This window comes from Sander lucioperca, chromosome 16 (assembly GCF_008315115.2).
Source record: "Sander lucioperca isolate FBNREF2018 chromosome 16, SLUC_FBN_1.2, whole genome shotgun sequence".
NCBI classification, from domain to species: Eukaryota; Metazoa; Chordata; class Actinopteri; order Perciformes; family Percidae; genus Sander; species Sander lucioperca.
Window position 1 is genome coordinate 28,584,639 of NC_050188.1, and position 23,076 is coordinate 28,607,714.

Genomic DNA, 23,076 nt, shown 5'->3' on the forward strand with positions numbered 1-23,076 from the left:
TGGCTTTCTTTTCTAATAATTGGTCTTGAACAACTGCTCCTGCCATGTTTCCACTGAATGTTATCGAGCTCTTTTGTTTAATTTCCTATTACATCTCAATTTCCCTTTGACACTGACGCTGGGTGATACTGCTAGGCAATGATAATGAATGTAGAGTAGATGACCGTCTGTCTGCTGCTGGACCAACACTTCCGGCGAGAAGAGGTACGCGTCCAGCGGGCAGCGTCAAGTTCTTGTTAATTGTTCACGATAATCCCGGAAAGTAGACGATTGAGCCTTGCAAAATAAAAGCGCCAAACCTTAACTCGCGCTCACTACTCAATCTATTTACAACTATCATGTAACAACATGGATATTTTATTGAACATGGGCGTTTCAAGGAACATGACAATCATTTTAGACTTGATAAATATAATAATTTTTATTTTAAAGTAGGCCTAGGCTATTTTCAAAAATTACAAAATTGTCTACAAGTTTCAAGCAATATTTCAACGTATAGAACAGTGTACTCCATCACTGATATTAGCTAAAGATAATAATACAAATATTTAATGATAAAAAAAGAAATAAGAAACCCATCGACCATCTGAGAAGTGGACACAAATAATCTTTTTATAATCTTTTAGTTTTAATTTTAAAGTCAAGATCGATCCTACAGATTGTGATATGGTGTTGTACTATTGGTGAAGTAGCCTATTTAGTACCTTTTATTCATGTTTTTCAATAATTGTGTAGCCTACATTAGATGCTGTTTTTTACGGTTACATATCCTAAGCTGGTCTTGCACTTACTTTTGCTACTCTTACGCGTAAGTGTTCCTGCATGCAACCAATACAGTTTAGCTTATCTTAATAATATATTATTGCCGCCTGCCTTCTCCGTGCTTTTATTTTTAAAATGATGACCGGAAGTTTAATTTTTCTTCATTGTAGGTGAGTTGACATTGGTGCGTCCAGGCGGCGGAGGCACACACACATAGGCTGTGCACACACACAAAGAAAGGTATCAAATACTAAATATTTGTATCACAGCTCATAATATTGTAGCAGCTTAGTGTCATTTAGAGGGTGTTAGCACTGTAAATGTATCCGTGTTACCGTTAAAGGAGAATGTAGGAGTCGGATGCATCCTGTGACTGGCTGCACTGAGATCAGCTGCATGTCGACGGATATAGCTTTAAAAATGCGAGGAAAGCCTTTAAGTGAACGGCGTGGTGTCTTTGTTTTGAATGTCGTATTTTTGGGTTAAACGCGTTAGAAACGGCTTGACAGCGCTGTAGCACCTCGCTGACTTCTTGGGGTGAAAGTTTGATTCGCCTGGAAATTGTTGAGGTGTAGTGTTGGGGTTCCCTGCCGACTGCGACATCGCCCCGTCGGGTGCATTTCTGCTTTTCCATCCCCGACCTTTTCGACTCAACCGAGAGCAGAGGTCTCGTGTGTGCTCGCTCTGTGGTGTCAGGCACAAGTAGGCCTTTAGCCCAACTATTTAATCAAATGATTTCCTTTGTCGCATCCCCGACAAGGCTAAAAATAACAGCCGACTGCAAACATTAGCTGAGGCCAGAATTCAGCGTTGTGAAAGAAGAAAATGCTCCGCCGATAAGCGCGAATAAGTTCCTCAATAACATCCACACAGTGGCGGTTTAAACTGATGGGTCCAGTTAAACTCGAGTCAACGTCTCGTCCGTCCAGGCCTGGTAGTTTAAAAACGACGGAAGCGTTTATGGAGTCAGTGACTGCACCGTGGGATTCATAGTTGCAGTCTATAGCCACGATATGTACCGTTTACGCATAGTAGAAAACGGTCTGCAAGATCCCATTTAAAAAAAAAAAAAAAAAAAAAAAAAAAAAAAAAAAAATCTAAAGTTTCCACGCTTATTGGTGACAGTTGACACTTCCTAAAACATGGTGAGGGTTGGAGAGGAATTGTAAGCATCCTCTTTTTAATTGGGAATACAGGTGTACCACCAGATGGCTGTACATTTCAATCAAATCCTAATTTAGTTCACACAACCCACTTCTGCCCACGGGCATTTGAAGTAGAAAAGACAGTAACTGAAACGTTATTGAAATATTTTTGTATTAAACTGGATTCTGGATTTCTAAGTCTTGCACAAGCTGGAATTGTTTATCCGTAAGCCTTAAATCTCTGCAGTTAGATGTCAATTTTTTTTAAATGGGGTTAGATGTGTAGTAAAGATTGAGGACAAATGTGGTTTGGCTTGTGTAACTTTTCTAAATCTTGTGTTTTTTGCTTGTTCCCCCAGGCTCGGTATGTCGGATGAAGATTCCCGTGCCAGCACCAGTTCTTCCTCCTCTTCGTCGTCAACTCATCATCAGCAGCAGCAGCAGCAGCAGCAGGACACAAACACCCCGAAGAAACGAGAAAGCAAAGCCAGCATGAGCAAGACTTCCAAACTCCTCTCTACTAGTGCTAAAAGGTGGGCTTGCTTATGGCTGCAGTCAGGAGTGTGGTGCAGGAGGAGCCCACCTGTATTTTACACTGGCTACCGTGAGCAGTTTACCGGCAGCCACAGTTTCCCCTGGATGTTCTGCCGCTCATTCCCAGGACTGATGTTCAGTCTCTTTAGGGCACGTGTGTCAAACTCAAGGCCGGCGGGCCAAATCCAGCCCCTTGCAAATTTTAATCCGGCCCGCAAATCAATTTAGGTTCAGAATAAACTTTGGCTTGCCTAGGTGTGCGCCAAACCAAAAAGACGGGAAAATGTTTGCAAACTGCAATTATGCGCCACTCAAAGCTAGGGTGGGCATTGTTGTGATATTAACCATTCTGATTCCATTTCCGATTCTTCCTTTTGATTACGATTCTTTATAGATGGAGTTGAAATGGGTCACATGCTTATTTCACAGAGAAGAGGAACCTTTATTTTGATTCAGTGGTGATTTACAGTTTTACGGGGCTTTTCAACGTAAAATAAAGCCACACAACAAGCGCCTGAAAGTACGTAGTGGCCGCTACGGAAACCAAAACTTGCGCAAGGTAAATTTGGAACCGATGATTAGATTTGAGCCCAATTTTCCAAACTATTCCAATTTTTAAAAAAAAAACAAAAAAAACAAAAAAAAACACACGATTCTATTGGATTGGTAATTTTTTTAACTATTCCAAGTTGGAACTGGTTCTCGATGTCTAATCCTACTCAAAGCCGAATTTGGCAGATTTGCCAACTTCCCGCACAACCGAGTTTGCATATTCAGGCCTACTTTTGAAAATGTAATCAGAATGCATTGTTTTGCTAAATTCTTTGATGACTAAGGAAGGAATTTTTTAAAATATAAAATAAATATTTTTTAAAATAACACCACACTTCCACGGTAGCATAACAGTCATGACCAGTCGAACGACGAGCGCCGTCCTTGAGCTATGTTACTGGTAGTACGCCATTCGTCGTTCGACTGGTCGTGACTGTTTCCCAAGATGGTGCCCGCATGTATACATGAACGGTACTGTCTTTATAAACTATCTTTTTAATAAACTGTCTGTGAACCCTCATTATGCTACCGTGGAAGTGTGGTGCTATTTTGAACCTTGTTAATGGTATAGAAATAGAGATTTGTTTTGACTTTACCCGTGCCCCGACGACTAGCGTTATAAGATAATAAGCGGTTTGCGATTAGCATGAAAACATATCCCAGAGAACGATCGACTCGGTACACATGTGTTATTAACCCCTAGGTTCATTTTGCGCCGGATTTCTCCTATAATTCAACAAGCAAGTTGCTGTATTTTAACGGAATACTGAAAGCAGCAGAACTGAGTACACTTTAATATCTGTTTACAGTATGTATCGCAAGTAATATCGTTATTGTGATGTTCAACGTTATCGCACATGACCCTCATATCGTGCAGCCCTATTGTTGAGTGGCATGTTCAAAGTATGCCATTTCCACAATTGACGTGGGTTGTCTTTTGTGAAATTTCTGCCAAAAAAAGAAATATTTCCCCATATCCACCAGGCCTCCTCTGCCTTCCATCCAGGCTTGTGAGTTTTAATTTACAGTATTTGATGAGAGCTTAGCGTCTGATGCATACATTTTCTTTGCTTTTGCAGAATTCAGAAGGAATTGGCAGACATAACATTGGATCCACCACCAAACTGCAGGTGAGTGAATTATGAGAACGATTATTGTGTAATTAGAAACTTGGGTCATTGATGGTGTGTGTTTCAGTGCAAGTGTGGTAATATTCCTTTAAAGGGAACATTAAGTCTATTATGAGAAATGAATGCAAGTAGTCCTTCATGTGGCCGTCTTGAATGCAAAGGTGGAAAAGCCCGTCTCCGTCTGTATGCCAGAATGGGAAAATATATTTTTGCTTCACTGCCTCGCATGCATGTTTTTTTCACTGCCTGCCTCTGTGACAGGCAAGTATTTATTTTGTCTGCCACTCAAAATGTTATCTGCCACTTTTGAAATTGATGCGCTTAATGAAGAATGGCATTGAGATCATTTAGATATTTAATGTAAAGGAAGATGTCATTCAGTGTTTGATATATTTCCACAAAAAAACATTACACGCGTGGAAAATTCCTGTGTTAAAATCCCCCCCCCACACACACACACACACACACACACACACACACACACACACACAAACACACACACACACACTTTCAAATTGTTAACATTTTTGACTCTATAAAATGATTCTCGCAAGTCTTGGCGATCATCCCTATAATAAACAAAGACAGTAAGAATCTAAGTAAACTTTTTCTTATACATAGTTTAGTACTTTTCTTTCTGGCAGAATTTATCATTATGATCAACTTAATTATTTCCTGGATTGTGTATCATCATAGTCCCTAAATGTCGAAGAAGACAGACCACCCTGTATAACGTTGATGTTTGAAAAAAATAGACAAAGGGCCATGTGTTTTTGCTGTTCAAAACCAAACTGACAATCAGGGTGATCTCCTCGGGTCAATCTTTCTATCTTTGTATGAAGCTTATCTCCCTAAAAACTCTGAATGTCGACCTCCAGGTTTCAGAGCTGTGAAGCATTGTGTCCTGTTACGTCTGTCAAGCTAACTGTTAACTTAGCTTTAGCTCTGCACGTTTGCTTAAAATGCTAACTCATCATTAGGGGTCATCAGCCTGATATCAAATGATTTAGCTGTTCTGTTATGAATAAAGATAATGGCACTTTTAAATGTCATGATTATATTTGAACAGTTTTAAGTAATGTTAAGTATTACACAAATGTAATATCTAATAATAAATATGAGTCACGTTTACTTAAAAGCTGACTTATCTCTGGCTGACTGGCGTAAACTCTAAGGACCTCAACAACAAGCAGCTGCCTCCCTTATCTGATTCTAGTCATGTACTTGGTACAGAAAAACAATGTAGACCTCAAAAGCAGGCCTGGAGTAAACACAATATTAGCCCAAAAAAAAGGCAATTAGATTTTAACCTGAAATAGTTCAGACCTAGTTGTTTGTTGCTAAGTTTCTGCAACTCAACCTGTGCCCAAAGGGATCCGTGACACATTCTGGTCCCGATTAGCGTGCCTAGCAAACAGATCTACCTAACCAAACAGCATTTTTTCAAGTCTTTCAAACAAGCTTGGCAGGTTTGGACACGTGTCATGCAAATTAATTATCACCATGTGCTACCCGTGTTAGAGCTACTACTAGGCTCGTGCCATAACTTAACATGCTGAATGCCACACAGTTGTTTTGCATGACACGTCTGATGCACATACTGGATTCTGGTTTGGTATGCATATCAGGGTTGGATGAATTGTATTGTGTCATTGAAGTGAAGCTGTTGCAGTCTTGTGTTGACACACCCTTGCTACAATAAGGATACTGTGGCCTTGTGCAGGTGTAAGGTGTTCAGAGGAAGGAAATAAAAACGCTCAGGAAGACTTGATGTCACTTTATGAAGCCTTTTTCTAACAGTTCAGGTATCTTGAAGTGATAAGTGACAACAGGTCTGTTGGGATTGTTGGCAGTAAAATAAAGCTAGTGCAGGGTTTTTCCTGGCTCAGAGAGGGCCTTTGGTAACCTGACTCCGCCAGATGGATTGCTTCGCATTTGCTCGGCATATCCATCTGGGAACTTTCTGTTGGAGAACTTTTGGGAAGGGGCGAAAATACTGGTTAGCTGATTGGATAAACCATCTGTCTATCACCAGCTATGTTGGTGATAGACGGGCCAAATCAACCAATCAGATCAACAATATATCAAACTCTTGCCGAAACCAGTCGGGAGAAGAGCAAAAACATCTTTTCCTCCGAGAAAAGCCTCCAGTGCCGTTTTTTTGCTCTTCTTTCAATGAAGGAATACTTTCTAATTCGGATAAAACGTGCGCGATAGCTACGCTCATCTCATCCGTGGAAGCCGCCATGTTGTTTAGACTGAACAGTGGCTTTTCGTTGCGTCACACCTAAACCTGCCTCAAAACCAACGCTGATTGGTCGGTCGTTTGGCGAACGGCTCCAAATTTTCTCTATCTCAAGATGCCAGACTGATCTGCGAGTGGAAAACTGGAGCTCGCGAGATCAGGACGGTCTCACGAGGCTAGGCCTTTGGACTGCACACGGCAGTAAGAATGATCAGTCCGTGTACAGTAAAGGCAATGAGTCTGTGTTACCTTATTTGGCAGAAATCTATGCATTTACCTGGCATTTCTGACAATTTGATTAACAAAAATGTATATTGTGCTTGAGAAAATAAAACCCCAATTAACATAACTGGTTATAAAAAACATTAAAGCTGCAAGCAGCGATGGACGGGCCCTCGCGCCTCTGCGCACGTCGGGGTTACTGGCGGACGCCGCTCCTTGCGACTGTGCATTTGCGCGGCACTCAGACACCGCAAATCTTCACCAATGAAAAGGGAACTCCCTTCTGAATTCAACGATCCCTCACACAAGACTACATCATACAGTTCATTAGCTGTGAAAGGGGGCGTGGCTAAAGCATAGGGGGCGGGTCAAGCCATCACCAATTAAAAAGGAACTCTCTGCTGAGTTCAGTGATACCTCAAACAAGACTCTACCTTAGATGGATCAGCATGAGTTCATTGATACCTCACACAAGGGTATACCTTAAACGGTTGAAATGCTATGAAAGGGGGCGTGGCTTAATCATGGGGGTGGGCCACACCATCACCAATGAAGAAAGAAGTCTCTGCTGAGTTCAGTGACACTTCACACAAGACTCTACCTTAAACGGTTCAAATGTTATAAAAGGGGGCATGGCCTGAGTAAGTGGGCGTGGTTATATTAATGGGGCCGGCTCAGTATCACATGTAGACCACAAATTCTAAGTTTCATGTAAATCAGATGAAGTTTGTCATATAAGGCGCATTTCCTGTTGCCAGCGGGGGGCGCTATGACCAGAAGTCAATATTGGCCTGTATATGTCCTCAGGCCTGGACCCTTGTTGATTCTGTGAAATTTCAAGCAGATATGACAATGTACACTGTAGTTACAGCCACTTTCTCGTTCATCGCTAAACACTCAAAATGGCTGCCATGCCACGCCCACACCGTTTGACGAAAAGTTTTTCTTTTAATAACTTTTCATCTTTAAGGTGTTGAGATGGTACAGACCAAATTTGAAGTCCGTCGGATGAATCTCTAGGAGGAGTTTGTTAAAGTATAGCACCTTGACTTTTAAGCCTACTTCCTGTTGCCACTAGGGGGCGCTATGACTTTAAGTAAATATCCGCCTTTAGATGTCCTCAGGGTTGGACTCTTATTAATCCTGAAACGTTTCGAGCCAATTGGACAGTGTACGCTCAAGTTACACCCACTTCCTGTTTTGATGGCGAAACGCACAAAATGGCCGCCACGCCCTATGACGAAAAGTTTTTCTTTTAACAACTTTTCATCTTTAATGTCTTAAGATGGCACAGACCGAATTTGAAGTTGATCGGATTAAATCTCTAGGAGGAGTTCGTTAAAATACGACATGTGGAAATGGCTAAAATCGCACTAATTTCGAACTTTGAAATCAAAATGGTGGACTTCCTGTTGGGTTTAGGGTATGGCTCCAATGATGTTTTCTGTACGTCTTGACATGTTACATATGTGTACCAACTTTTGTGAGTCTACGTTAAAGGCAATGCAGGGGCTCAATTTTTTTTAACTTTGTAGGGGCGCTAGCGAGCCATTTTTGTGCGCCTATTACCGAAACCCTTAAAATACGTAAATTTTCACCAGACTTGATGCGACCGCCAATTTTGGTGAGTTTTTGAATATGTTAAGCCCCTCAAAAAGGCAATTCATTTGCCGGGAAAATAATTCCTTCAGTTTCAATAGGGCCTTCGCCGCTGTCGGTGCTCGGGCCCTAAATATAAATATTTGAATAAATCACAGAGAGAGTCTGGTACAGCCTGACTCTGGAGATAAAAGTGAGATTAGCTCTCATATTTCAAGTTTATGTTCTGCTTGTTCAGCGGTTGTTTGGTAAATTGCTCTTAAACACATTCAGAGAGGATTTGAATTGCTATTTTTATTTTCAATTCTTGTCATTTTGGTGCTGGTGATTTTCCTTTGGGGCTGGCTAAAACCTTGTTGGGGGGGTGCCAAAAATTCCTCTATGCAGGAAAAAATCCTGAAGTGAGGTGTGTGTCTGAACTGCATGTCATTATGTTGAGACCTCGAATGCGAGCTGATTGCATAACGGCGAGCTTAAAACCACAAGTTGCGCAGCCGAGACCCAAAACAAGTATTTAGAGGATGAACGCTGACCACAGAGGAGCATTAGGCTTCACCGGGAGCTGTTGCGTTCAACACGCCTCAGTCTGTATGTTGTGTGAGTCATAAATCTCAACAATGTGCACTGTAGCTGTATACCCTCCAACCCCCCTGTGGCATCATGGATTAACTCCTTACACTGAGGCTGGCTGAAAGCTCTGATTGCTCAGTGAGAAATTTTTTGTAGAATGCAGGATTGTTGACGTGAGAGTTTATTTTGAAGTTCTTATTTTACAAGCGAAACAGTTTAATCTGATAAAATTATGAGAGAGAGAGAGAGAGAGAGAGAGAGAGAGAGAGAGAGAGAGAGAGAGAGAGAGAGAGAGAGAGAGAGAGAGAGAGAGAGAGAGAGAGAGAGAGAGAGAGAGAGAGAGAGAGAGAGAGAGAGAGAGAGAGAGAGAGAGAGAGAGAGGCGCCGCGGGTCAGAATCAAACCCGCAGAAGGACTGAGCCTTTGTTCATGGGGCGCATGCTCAACCAGCTGAGCTACCAGGGCGCCTCTAACTGTATTTTTTAATCGAATGAAGAATAGAATTCTATCATTAACTTGTTGTCCCTCATTTTAATTTATGGGCATAAGGGCCCTGACACACCAACCAGACGGGCCGACCGTCGGCAGAACAGCCAGTCGGACTGATCAGTCGGGTCCCGAGGTCCAAAAAATGCCTCGGAACAAACTGAGGCGACGCCAACTTGAGCGTGCGCGAAACGAAATACGTCTCCATAGCAGCAGGCGGCGCTGCTCTGTATTGTTTACATTAACAGTCTGATTATTTACCAGAAAATGAAGACCGGCAGCTGATTGGACGAACGCGTCACGTGGTTCTTTTTTCTCCGGAAATTCACTGCCAGACTGTCATGGCGGCTTGTTCAGAATACAATCTCATATTGTACTAAAATAGTTCACCGAAACGTGTTTCTGAAAACATTTTAAGTGAGAAATAGGCCATGCAGTTGCTGAATCTGTCTTCATTTCAGATTGACAAAGGTTAGTTTAAAAGATTTTCGTCAGATTTTGAGAGGCTCATCCGCTCCCCATTTCCGGGTGAGTCCCGACTGCCCCGTCCCCGACTGAACATGTCGAGTCGGCCCAAATGAAGGCCGACAGCTCCTCGGACGGCCGACGGCACAGGACACACTGAACAGACTCGAGTCACGGACCTCGCCAGACGGCCCGACGCCCGATTATCGGGCTGGTGTGTCTTCTCTCTAAGGGACAGTCCCAATACAAGACAGTGGCGGTCAGAGCTGTGTTTAGGTCTTTCTTAGTCTCGCATGGCCAGACCTTCCTCCACTGCGCTGCGGAGGAGGGTCTGGCTAATCCACACAGCATTCTGGGATGGGAGAAAAACGTGCTCTGGTTTATTGGCATTTCTTTAAACCAATCACAATCGTCTTGGGCGGCGCTAGGCGCCGGACAGAGCCTCTGTGCCGCGGCAAAATAGTCTCGGAAAGGAACTTGTTTTGGTGGAACGTGTACGTTCACAAGTTGTTGTAGTCGTGCAACAGAAAACTCAGATTGGACAGATAGTCTAGCTAGCTGTCTGGATTTACCCTGCAGAGATCTGAGGAGCAGTTAACCATAGTCCTCAGAAATCCACCGGAGGTTAGAACGCCAACATAAAGAAAGAGGAAGGGGACGGACATCCGGCCGAAAAGAGGGACATCCGATGGAATTTCCGGCGGCACCAGAGCAATCCCGGAAGTGGAACGTCGTGGATATAGACTAGGTCTTTCTGGGCAAGTGCAAAAAAGTCAAATTTCAAATCAGTCGATGGTCAAAATGCCTTGAACTTTGACTTGGACTAATCTCAACTGACTTGTGACTTGAAACTTGAGGCATGTGACTTAAAGGGGTGATAGAATAATTATATAGGGTATTTCACACTGTTCCTTAAGGTATCCTAATAGATTATGTAACATTGGTTGGGCTGAAAATGTCCCAGGTGCTATTTGTTTTTTGGCCCTTATGCATCCCTGTATAATGGCTCTATTTGGAATGACAGCTTTTCTTCCAAATATGGTATGCTCATGAATATTTAGATGAGCTGCGCGCTGACTGGGTTGAGGAACCACATACACAAACATTGGAGACGATATAGCAGGTCACACACACACATACACACACACACAGAGCTGCGCGCACGCACAAACAGACACACTGTCTGTTACATGCCCAGACATGCCTGGGCGCAAGCCGCGGCGGCTAAAACTGCCGATACAAAATGCAGTTTCGACACTTTCATTACAACTAGTGTTGTTGTAACGTTACCCTTAGGACATACAAAACCTCCACCAAAGAATCACAGCACACCTCGTAGCTAGTAAGCGCGGAGAGTCAACCCCTGCAAACATGTCCTCCCTCTCGTCCGATATACTCGTTCTAAACACTTTTCTCTGGGCCAGTAGGCTATTCCGTTGTACAGTATGAAACACTGCATTTACAACCGTGGTTCATTTTCAATATCCTTAAAAAACTTCCAAACTTTTTTCTTTCTAAAGTACACAGTGCAGCTTGTGTGTGAGATCCTCCAGCTCAGCGGGTCTGTGAAGGGGGAGAGGCCGACAGGGAAGGCAGCAAACCCGGCCAACAGCCGCCACCTTTCCTGGCAGATTGTGGAGCTTGTGAAGTCCGACACTGTCTTACCAAATTTGCAATTAGCCATCAATTTTGGTAAAATGGCCCATATTTGAGCTTTACATAGTTGACTTCTCGCATAAAAAATGTCTCAGAAGTGAATTTAGTAATGGAATATCAGAGATCTGCGCGACCTAGATTCAGAAGACTAGCTGACCTCAGGTCAGTGGTGTAGCCTATGTAAATGTTTGGGCGTGACAAAGATAGACTAGAGCCAAATGAGGAGGAGCCACCAAGTTGACGTCACCTCGGTGGCTCGTTGAGATTTGCCCGTTTTCAGAGGCAATTTCAAATTGTGAGATTTGCAGAGGAAAGAGGTGTCAATGGGATTTTGAGGTTCTATGTATGTATTTACCCACCAAACTGTCATTTTTCAACTATGACAAGGTAAAATCGGTTTTGCATTCTATCACCCCTTTAACGCATTTCCATTGCATGGTACGGCTCGGCTTGGCTCGACTCGCTTTCCATTATTTTTCTCTATTCCGTTTTGTTAGCTGATCGTGAAACTGCCGACCGTGGCGTGGTTTTGCAGGCAGCCATTTTTAAACAATCTCTGTGCAGTGAGTAAAAGAATAGCGGTTGCTATTGACGGTAGCTTGGCTATTTAAAAATGGTGGGTTGTCCCAAGTGATGATTCTCTCTGACAAATCAATGGTCTGCAGTGTTTTAACTCCACCTGGTACCAAAAAAGTACCAGGTCCTATCACCAGGTACTAACTTTTGCTAAAAGCAAATAGAGTGAGTCGAGCCGTGGCATTAAAGTCAGTAGAAAGATAGCCCCAACCTTTTCTCCAATTAAAAAGGACTCTGCATTTGAACATTTTCTTTTAAAGCTGTTAACGGTGTTCTCTTAACATAGCCTGATGAGATCAAGTCTTTTCAATGCAACAGACAAGCATTGCATAGCCTCACACCTTGAGTATTTAATTGTTGTGTGTGGCTATGCAAGGCTTGTCTGTCACTGTTATTGTCCTGGGATTTTGCCAGGCCAAAACATATTTTTGATTAATCTGTAGCCAAAAATAGTTCCCATCAAATACACTCATTCTTTTTTAAGTAATGTATGTAAAAAAATTACAATGCCTAGCTGTTATAGGAAATTACGAGACTTTTTTTTTTTTAGTTTTTTCAAAAGTGAAACTACATATTTGTAGGAAGCGTGGGCTTGTGGCTGAGTGCCACAGACAGAATGGAGAAAAATTAACAGGATGGTTTTGGTCAAATGTGTTGACAATAATAAAAAAAAAAAAATACAGAAGAATGGCACCCCGTCTTAATTTATAATTCAAATCTCAGTCAAGCCCCAAGTCTTCAGCTCTAGTGAGTATGTTGTCTTTTGTTTAATAAATTCACAGTCGATGGTGGAACAGTTGGTGTCGCATTCTGTACCTTGCATTTTCAGATCATTTTTCTATTTGGCACAAAGTCACGTTCGTTCTTAGTGAGTTGTGCTGTAGTTCTCTCGGACACTGACAGAGATCTGTGTTTTCAGGCATCTCTCTTTGTTTATTCGCTCACGCCTAGGTTTAAGAGACATTGTCCTCACCTGGCCAAATGAACCAAAAGGAGGAAATGCCTCTGTTTTGAGATAAACGGCTCCAAACGCGTGTGATGAACGATTTATCTCTCCGTCTTCCCAGCAGCGTGGCGAAAGGCCCCATCTCTTCATTTAGTCCTGTTCCACTTGGTGAAAATCCCTTTATTCAGCACCACGTTCAAAAAGGGGATTTTTTTTAGTGGATTTAGCTTCTTTCTGCTTCCCTTAGCACAGAATCTGCTCATTAGGCTACGAAGGGAGCCGGCCAGCTACGCCTCGCAGATGCTGTTTAATGGATTACACATCAATGAGTCAGTCGGTTGTTGTCTCACTTCTCTCGAGGTTGTTTCAGGCCTCCTCGCTCTTTTAAACGGACGCTGACGGATGAAGAAAAGACTTATCCTGACCTGTTTCCATTATCACCAGCGCCTCCCTCGTAGCAAATTTTTGTTTTATGTGCACTATGAGGCTCTAATCTGTCATTTCACAAAATCTAATTACACTCCACACAGGGAATGCCGTTGCAGGCCCTCTTTTTATTTTTCTGCTTCCTTGTTTCCACTGAAGTGTGAACTGCAGACATAACAGGCCTGCCTCGCCCCCTCACCCCCCTCCCCCTATGTAGCTTTCATTCACCATGTTTTATTCCTTTAGCTACTTTATTTATGGCTCCCTTCCTGACACTCGCACTCACACGCTCTATCTTTTACTCCGCCTTGTCGTTCACCATGTCTCCTCTAAAGATGTAGTCCCTGGGTGTCAGACGAATTCCTGACATTCCCAGGGTCGGGGGCTCATGACAGCCAAGCTAAGTTAGACGCTGTCTACAGCAGGGTGATTAGTGCTAAGTAGGGTTGGACAGATATGGTGTTTATAGAGAGTTACTGATATCTTTAGCCTGGAGAGTGTGTGTGTGTGTGTGTTTAGGTGTGACATATGTGTGTCAGATAGGAGATTTGTTTGTATTGTTGTAGCTTTAGCAATTGTGTGTGCTGAGGTTTTCTCAGCAGCTGGTACATCGCTATAAACAGCCTCCTCTCTGGAGAGGAAGTGGCTGGCCTGTACACTGTTGTTACTTCACAAAGCCCTGAAAGATGTGCTCTAAACTGCTGCACTGAGGACAAATGAAGACGTTTCCCCTCTGCATGCCAGGCTTTAGTTGGACAGAAAGGGGAAGTAGATTTTTCATTTTATCTCCCGTCAGCTTCAGATAGGCCTGAGTGTCAAACCACAATACTTGTGTGGTACCGACCGAAATGTGTGCGTAGAACTGGTGATCTGTTTGTCTCGAGACTGTCCTGAAAGTTGGCATCAAAAGTCTGGTCAGATTCATAATCTTGTTTACTTTATACTCTGAACATATAGTTCCTGATTTTAATACAAATGAAGCTAGATTTGATCATTTTATATTGGAAATTTCTTGTATGGCTGCTTTGGTTTGTTTTTATGATTTGTTATATTTCACAACTTGAGAGGCTTTTTTTGCTAAATGAAAATACATGTATAGTTTACAGGGGAAAGAATAGATGCCATTTTAGTCCAAATTAACCTTTTTTGTGATTTTTATGCCTAACATGTCTAAAGCAGGTCTTTCAATGAGATTTCTTACTTTTTAAACTCTTAAACAACAGTCACAGAACATTGCCAGGTTTTTGAAGACATTTTTTATATTTAATTTTAATTAAATAGTACTAGTAAACTAACATCAAACGGTAACCAGCTGTAGTCAGGCCGATAGTGCTGTGGTCTTTTCCGTTACATCCTGCAGCGCCTCCATCAGGCCAAAACTTCCAGTTTCACACAAGAAATGTTCAACTCAAAATTAGGACATGGCTGTGAAACGTGCTGTGCACATTCATGCTGGCAAGGGGATAAATCATTTAGAGCACGTGTCAAACTCAAAGCCCGCGGGCCGAACCCGGCCCCTCGCAAATTTGGATCCTGCCCGCATCATCTAAAGTTACATTTTGGCCCGCCTAGTTGTGCGCCAAACGAAAAAGACCGGAAACTGTTTTTCAAACTGCAATTACGCAACACTGAAGCAGAATTTGGTAGATTAACCGTCTTTGAGACTCAGAAATTCCCACAGAAGCAGAGAGTTTGCATATTCAGGCCTGAAACAGGATGATGTGAGTCGGCCGTGTGGTAGTTTTTAAAAATGTAATCTTTGTTTTAAATGATTTGCAAAACTCTATGATGGCTAAGGAACTTTTTGGGGGCTTTATGTCGACCAAACTGTAAGTGAGAAGACTATATGAGACATGCAATAATACAGTCAAAAATATTTGACATGTCAATAAACTACTTGATATGATGCTTATTTTCCAGTGAAATTAAGGTTGTTTTTTTCTGATTTATAGTCTGGTGACCCCATGACTCATCCTCCAGTGCCACCCTCAGGACAGGACTAAGAATAGCAAATCAGTATGGAGTGTATTCTCTCTTTCTTACAGCACGTTACAATGAACACTACAGCCTGGGTGTTGCTGATGGGACTTTCAACATTAAAGGAGTACTTGTATATAACATAACTGTCGTAAATACCACTCACACAGAGCCGTCTCTGCACTCACGGCCTGATCCCCTCCCCCCTGTAGGACTGGTCTTATCAACAATGGATGAATCCTTTGTAAAAACTGACAAACAACAAGCAAGCGCAACAACATACAGAATAGAACGCAAACAAGTTTACTTGACACGTTGATAAAATGTCGGGAGTACAGTCTTCTTATTAAAGTCTCCTGTGATTATGTGAACACCGTCGGGGTGGGTCCGCTGCTGTTCCTTTATGGTGTTCAGCAGGAGAGAGAGCGCCGTGTTTACGTTGGCGTCTGGTGGAATATACACAGCCGTGACAATCACTACTGTTAGCTCTCTCGGTAGAAAAAAAGGCCGGCATCTTACAGACATGTACTTGAGGTCAGGGGAACAGTGTTTATAATTGTCCTGTTATTACACCAGTTCTCATGCACATACATACAGAGTGCCCCTCCTCTGCTCTTAAGGGTCTTTTACACTAGACGCATCCAAGGTGGCGCGCGCCATCGTGACGTCAAAATGACGTAATATCCTACCTGCGCGCGCGAGCAGAGGTGGCGCATGGCTCTTTTTTTTTTTTCCAGCAGCGCGCGACAAAGCGGAAACGGGAGGCCTGAACGGGTTCGCCAACAACCGGATGCCAGGACTCTCACAGTGACTGCAAGTCTCTCTTGTAAACTTACTGGGTTAAGATGAGTTCTTTTATGGTGAATGAAAGGCTTGATCCGACGAAGTAGGTCATCAAATCAAATCAAAGCATTGACGGCAATGCTGCAGCCAGTTCTGCCGTTGTTTATCTTTTTCTTCTTCTTCTAGTCCGTAGAAAGAGCAACGTCTGTAGCCTTTGCTCATTAGCGCCACCTCTGTTCAGGAGAAGACAGGAGAAGTCGTGAGCACCAGTGTGGGTATAAATAGTCACGGCGATCCCATGACATCACATTTGCACGTGCCAGTTGGGCTGCGTCTAGTCTATAAGACCCTTTACAGTCCTCAGTCCTGTCCCAGCGGAGCAGAGTGCGACCTGCTAGCTGCATGCTAGCATCCAGTATCCCCGGGTGAAGCCAGGTTTCAGTGATAATCAAAACACAGCAGTCACAAACATAGCTATTTCCAGCGAGTTGTAATTCCAAGTCGTCCGTTTTATGCACCAGGGATCTGGCATTGGAGAGATACAGGCTCGGTAAAGGTGGCTTGCGTGCTATGCTAGCCTTAGCATAACACCGGACCTGCGGATATGCTTCCTCTCCCTCCTCCGTCTGCGCCGCCTCCTGGACCCGACAACAATCCACGGAGAGCCCGGCGGTATGTCGTCTGGGATGTTGTGCGTATAATGAAAGACAATGGAAATAGATATCTGGTGCTGCTCACCGATGTCCAAAAGGTTCTAGCGGGTGTAGCGGATGTTCGTAGAACCGATAGTAGTAAAGCAATTCGTGATTCTCGCGCGATTTAATGGGGCGCCACCTCCCAAACTTGCATTGCTGGTTTTCTCAGCGGCATCCCTCCCCTGCTTTGCTATCAGGATGATTTGCCCTACTATGAGTTTGTTTACCATCAAAATGACTTCGAAGCTGTTATATTAAGGTACTAATCTTGCATAATGTGCCTTTAAATAAAGTTGCAGGTTTTGTTTCACATGTGTAAAGATTTCCCTGATGTAATTCAAAACCGTATATATAACCGTTTATATGGCATTTAGGCCATGATGACACTTGGCATCTTTTTTGACAAGAAAAAGTGGACTAGGGCGCTTTTGTAGTTAAAAAGAAAAAAAAAAAGCTGGCAGCGTTTTAGTTCCAAGAAGCAGCCGAGGGCGTCTTTTGTTGCTATAACAACAGCCACTGCTACAGTATCCAAGAGTGCTATGTGGAGCGGTGCGAGAGAAGACAAAGCGGTTGAGCGAGCTAGAGAAGGAACAGAGAGAGGGAGCGGTGCTGCTAACGTTAGATAAAACAAAGCGAGTCAATATAACTTGCTGTGCTCTGACACACAGCACAGGTCTATCCATCTGCAATTTCTCCATTTTTTTTTTTCTTGTCGTCTTGACAGGTCTCACTACTCTGTTTGTCACTGGTCAGCTGTAATGAAAGCGCTTGACGTGGGGGAGGGGGGTTTCCAGAAAAGTTTAACTTCAAAAAAGACGCTCTGTACTGCAGAAAAAAATGTCGGCGGTGCCGTTTTGAAATAAAAAAAAACACTGTTTACTCCATGGGATTATAATGTAAAACAGACGCTGGCAGCTACTATTATTATTAGAAGTCTAACGTCATCATAATGATTTCATCCTTTTCACTCAGCCCTGATAATAAATCCAGTCTTTTTTAAGACATAATGCATCAATCTGAAATCCAAACGCTACCCTACGACGTTCATCCTGCACTGTCCTCATAGAGCTCTGAGAGAAGATTTGCAGCCTGAATGCTGTTGTATAATTGTAAATTGGCGGGGTGGGAGCGTGGAGTCTCCTATCCGCGGCACTCAAGTGAAGTAGAGTCATCATATTGTCTCAGTCAGGCAGCTTATTACAGTGTTTCTCCCTGTCATCTCTATACCATTGAAAGCAGATAACGGTGATTGAAAATGAAGCCCAGTGTGTATAGTAAGGTTTACACAGGAGACATGAGACTGTCAGAGCTGTGGTTTGGAAGCAGAAAGGCATCGTGAAGCAACACAAAGAGAGATGAATTTAAACATGAGGAGTGATGAATACAGGGGGAAGAACATTGAGAGACAGAAGAGATGCATTGTAATCCTTCATGATCATTTGTGAAGCTTTTACACTGAAAGTCAAACTGAAAATCAAATGTTTGCCAAGAAAGCAATATACAGTAGATTTCCTTAGTGTTTGGATTTATGTACTTATTTGGTCAAAACTGGATTACCAAAAAGACAAAATTCAGCCAGTGGTTTGTGGACAATTGTGTAGTTCTTTTTGATTAGTGGGAGATATCATGGCTATCAAAAGCCCCCTTTTATCTCCAACTCAGAATTACAAGGCTGACGCGAACGGGTTTCCCATTCAACTGCCCGTAATTACGGTCTGAACGATGACGAGGCATTTTACCAGCCACTGTGACTTCATACGTGACTCAGTAATGTCGTGATTCCAGTCACAGAACTACCCGTTGCTGTGAGTTTTTAATTTTGACAGTCCACAGGTGTTGGAATTACATGCACAGAATTTTATAGACCAAACAGCTAATCAGTTAATTGGGAAAATAATTGACAATGAAGATAATGGTTAGTTGCAGCCCTACTTTTAGGATCCTCATGCTGGTACTCGCTGTGGCCGCTGCAGCTGAACTGTGTCGGCTAACTGAATGTATTCGTCCCCTCTGCTGTGCTGCAGGAGTCAGTTTTTGGCTAAAGCGCTGTGTTCCAGGTTAAAGGGTTAGAAAGAATGAAACGGCTGAAATGTCAGCCCTCTTCTTGCAGTGCGCGTGTACACAGAGGGGGCAGAAGAAGCCCCCCCCCCCCCCGATATAGAAATAAATGACAACAGTGATAGCATGGCATATTACTGCCTCAAACACACAAAGCACTGGGTAGCCTCTGTGTGCGACGGAGGCAGGCGGGGAGGAAGTCCCTGGCTCTCTCGGCAACTCGTCTGTAAATGTGAGACGCCTCTGTTGTTGGGCGAAAGAATCCTCAGTCTGGTTGGTTCTCTGGGAAACGATACAAAATCTATGGAGCTCAACAGTGACCGCAAACCTTTTTAACGGCTCTGGTTCTGGAAGTGATTTTCCCCGTTCAATTGTTCTATTGACGTTTCAAAAAATTGCTTATACAAAGCATTTTTAAGTCTGGGACCAAGCCAACCAACAATCATGACTAGGGATGTCCAGATCCGATCACGTGATCGGAAATCGGGCCCGATCACATGGTTTCAGACTCGATCGGAATCAGACGTTACCTCCCGATCAGGACTCGGATATATATGTATATATATTCTCATTATTTTTTAACCCATCTATAGTTATGCGGTGGCACAGAGTTAGACCCTTTTGACTCCACACAGAAACAGCAACACGTGCGGCATGACATCACTGCAGAGACGCTATTGGTTAAATGTCGGCAAAGTAGAACACGGAAGCAGCTTGAAGCGGAAAGTGCGAGTATGTCTGCAGTCTGGAGGTATTATAAAGTTGAATTATTATAGAAGTATCGGATCGGTACTCGGTATCGGTAGATACTCAAAATCAAATGACTCGGACTCGAGGGCAAAAAAACCTGATCGGGACATCCCTAATCATGACCATAAAACATTTGATTTGGCGCAAAAAAAAACAACAAATTGAAAACGGCAAAAAATGCAAAAGTACAAGACTGTGTACAGAAACAATCATAGACTACAATGGAAGCAGCTCGCTCTAGCTGTTGGCGGTTTCGCGGGTACGGTAAACATTTTTAGAGTAACAGTGAGTTGGACCAATCAGAGACGTGGCTGTTACACTTAGGATAATGGGTAGTGTAGTATTTATCCATAAGATCGCGAATAAAACAAGGTTGATTTCATACCGACATGTGGCTTCTACAGGAGCAGAAACTGCTGGTTCACAGCCTCGTAGCTCGTGGTCAGTCTACCTCGGATGGTTTAGACATCATGGCTGATAATCACAATCCTCATGGAGTAAATGAATGGGATTTTTACTTCTGGAACCACACTGTTGAGCTCTCTTCGGTTGTGTGGTGTTTGCAGTGTATCAGCAGTCCCATCCCAGGTCAGGGCTTCCCTGCAGGAAGGCTGGGAACCCAGTGTAAATGAACATGTGGTATGTTTTATACGGGGGGGTTGTTTCTCCTCACATCTGGATAGCACACTGCGGCTATTACATTAAATCTGAATGTTATGAGCTTGTTCTGGGCACTCTTTAAAAAGAAATATATAGGCTACATCTCAGGTTGTTAAATTGCATCCAGGTTTCCTCCATTTGCTTCCCTTCCTCGCGTCTTAGTCGGTCCCTCCGAGGAAGTATGGGAGAGGAAATCATTAGAGGAGAGAGGAAACGAGGAAATGTGTTTTAGAGGGATGAGACGTCCTTTCCTCTGAAGCGTCACATGAATCAGTCAGCTGTAGGGGTGGAGTTAGCAATGGCCTCCAGCTGCTCTCGTGTATAGCTCATAGCTCCTCAGAGATCCCTCCTCCATCCTCGCTCCTCAGGGCAGGAATAAGAGCTTTGACACGGCTTTCACGAACCAGGACCTATTAAATGAGGAGTCTATATTGACGACGATATATTTCTAGGGTTGGATACTGAGACTCATCTACTGTAATATGAAGCAGAGAATCCTCACATTTGAGAAGCTGGAAACCCCAAATTGATGGCGTTTTGTTTTTGAATTATGATTTGTCTGTAGGGCCCGGAGTTGGTTATTCAGGCCATGTATCCAATTTAAATAGCTCACGTTACTGTATTGTGTGAACAGTTAACTTCATTTAATATTGTACGTGGCATTTTCTTTTGCGGGTTGCAAACCAAAACAAGTTCCTTCCCGAGACTATTTAGCAGAGCCACCGTCGCTGGGTCCGGAGCTTAGCGCCGCCCAAGACGATTGTGATTGGTTAAAAGAAATGCCAACAACCCAGAGCGTTTTCTTCTCCTATCCCATAATGTGTCTGCGGTGTAGCCAGACGCTGTGGAGATAGGTCTGGCAATGCGAGACTAGGACTGTAATCTCTTGGCCCTCTGCCACTTTTTTACTGCTGAAGTTCTTATGGCAGTAACAATAAATGGTTTACATTTAGCAGTGCTGCTAGGCTATGAGAGCAGTCAGCCACCTGGGCTAACGTACATAGGTTTAGATTCCTGACCGTGTGTCTGCATGTTTGCCTCTTTTTGTGTGTGATTTGTCTCTGCTCTCCCTCTCTGGCGTGATAAAGAGCGGGCAGAGTGGGGCGTCTGCCTCAGAAAGTGAGATTATTGCCTGACATTTACCTCTTCTGTTGTTAGTCCGAACAGACAGCATGCAGAGGCTGCTGATTATCACACAGCAGTGTGCAGAGTACCTGGATTTGTGCACTGAATTATCCTTGGAAGTGCTGCGTCTAAATAATAGATACATAGAAATGTAGCGTTTGTTTATTCAAAGTGTGTTCTTCATCTTATGTCTATAATACAGTATATTGCTGTACATGGTGTTTTGCATGTGTTTTATTTTTTATCCAACAAACATGCTTTAAGAGCCCTACGTGTCATTTCAAAATGAAATGGCAAACAGGAAAAGTGTAGTTTGGAGCGCTTCATCGAGCACTCAATTGCGTGAGAACATCTACGGCATTAAAAACGCTAGCAGAAGCTGCTGTTGACTCACTGTGTTGCTGCTGTTGAATCAAGGCTCCTGTGAAGCGGCTGTAGTCGTCAGCCCCAGCTTTATCTGCACAGGCAAATGTTTTTTTCTTTTTATCACTTTCCACTTGTGTTGGCGTAATGACTCGCACGGCTGATTGCACTTTATTGTTGTAATGAATTACCAATAAGATGACATGGAATAGAGTTCTGACTGCAAACGATTAGAAAGATGGTACTTGTTTAGTAATTTTAGTCGTTTAGCAGATGTTGAGTGCAACAGCAGAAAAAAGCCTCAGTACATTGAAGATAAACTGTAAAAGAAAGTCAGAAAACAGACTAGATGTTAAACTAATGCCTACCATACACTAGGCTCAATGGTGTTTTAAGCCCCCACTGTCGACTGCAAGGCACTTAACCCTAACCCTTGCCTAACCAAGGGGGAAGCCAGCCTGTTTTTCCACCTCCAAGATGAATCTCTCGTCGTCCGTGGTGTTGTAGAGGAGACGTATACGATATTTGAGGGGGGGTTGGTAGATTGACTGGATGCCCTCGCTGTTCAACTTCGTGCCCGTCTGTCTGAACCAAGGGGGTAAGCCTCTCCTCGGACTGCGAACCTCCTATGGCGCCATTTTGATGCTAACAAGCCATCACCCGCCGTTAGCATCCCATTGACTGCCATTCATTTTGGCACCACTTTGACAGCGAATAACTTTAACTAACTGAAGCGTTTAAAGACTCTATTTGTCCATTGTTTATTTCTAAAGAAACACAACAATGTATAAAAGGCTCCATTACCTTGTACCTCACGTTACGGCTCCATAGCAGACGTTTTTGTAAAAATAGGCTAACGATTGTGTCATAACCACGTGACTTTCTGTCGCATAGTAGAGGAATTACCGTATAGTACAGGAGAAGCTCGCAGGCAGTTTGGACTTCCATTAGCTGTTTTAAGTTTAATTACTAATGTTAACTAGCATTTTAGTTGGCAATAATTAGCCTGTGCCTATGTTATCTCCTTACATATACCTACGCTCTCCGAATATTGCATTTTCTGATGTGGGATCCGACGGTATTATTCAGGTTTTACACGCATTATTTTGACATGTATACAGAGCATTCGGAATATGCGTCTCAATCGGGTTTTTTACTGCAGTTTGGGACAGTTTACGGCCTCATGCCTGTTTACGGCTTACAGTCAGCTCCGTGTGTTGCTATGGTTACTGTACACAAACCAACCAGCCAACAGTTTGCAGGGCTGCGGTAAAGATGCATGCCCAAAAGAAAAGGAGAAACACCGCTACTTTCAAACGGTATGAAAGATTTGGATATCAACAGGTTTTTGG

General features: G+C 43.1%; 1 protein-coding gene across 2 annotated transcripts in view; it reads left to right on the plus strand.

Annotated features, from left to right (window-relative positions):
• The first annotated feature begins 901 nt into the window (after positions 1-901).
• Positions 902-23,076, plus strand: part of ube2e1 (ubiquitin-conjugating enzyme E2E 1) — a 33,467-nt gene continuing 11,292 nt past the window's right edge. Inside the window, exons 1-3 of one of the 2 annotated variants that reach the window (XM_031279217.2) lie at positions 902-1,002; positions 2,267-2,440; positions 4,073-4,123. In XM_031279217.2, coding sequence (XP_031135077.1) covers positions 2,274-2,440; positions 4,073-4,123 — 218 coding nt within the window. In that variant the 5' untranslated portion in view covers positions 902-1,002; positions 2,267-2,273. Of the gene's footprint in view, positions 1,003-1,155; positions 1,300-2,266; positions 2,441-4,072; positions 4,124-23,076 lie in introns of those variants that run through there. The other variant, XM_031279218.2, reaches the window with a different exon arrangement.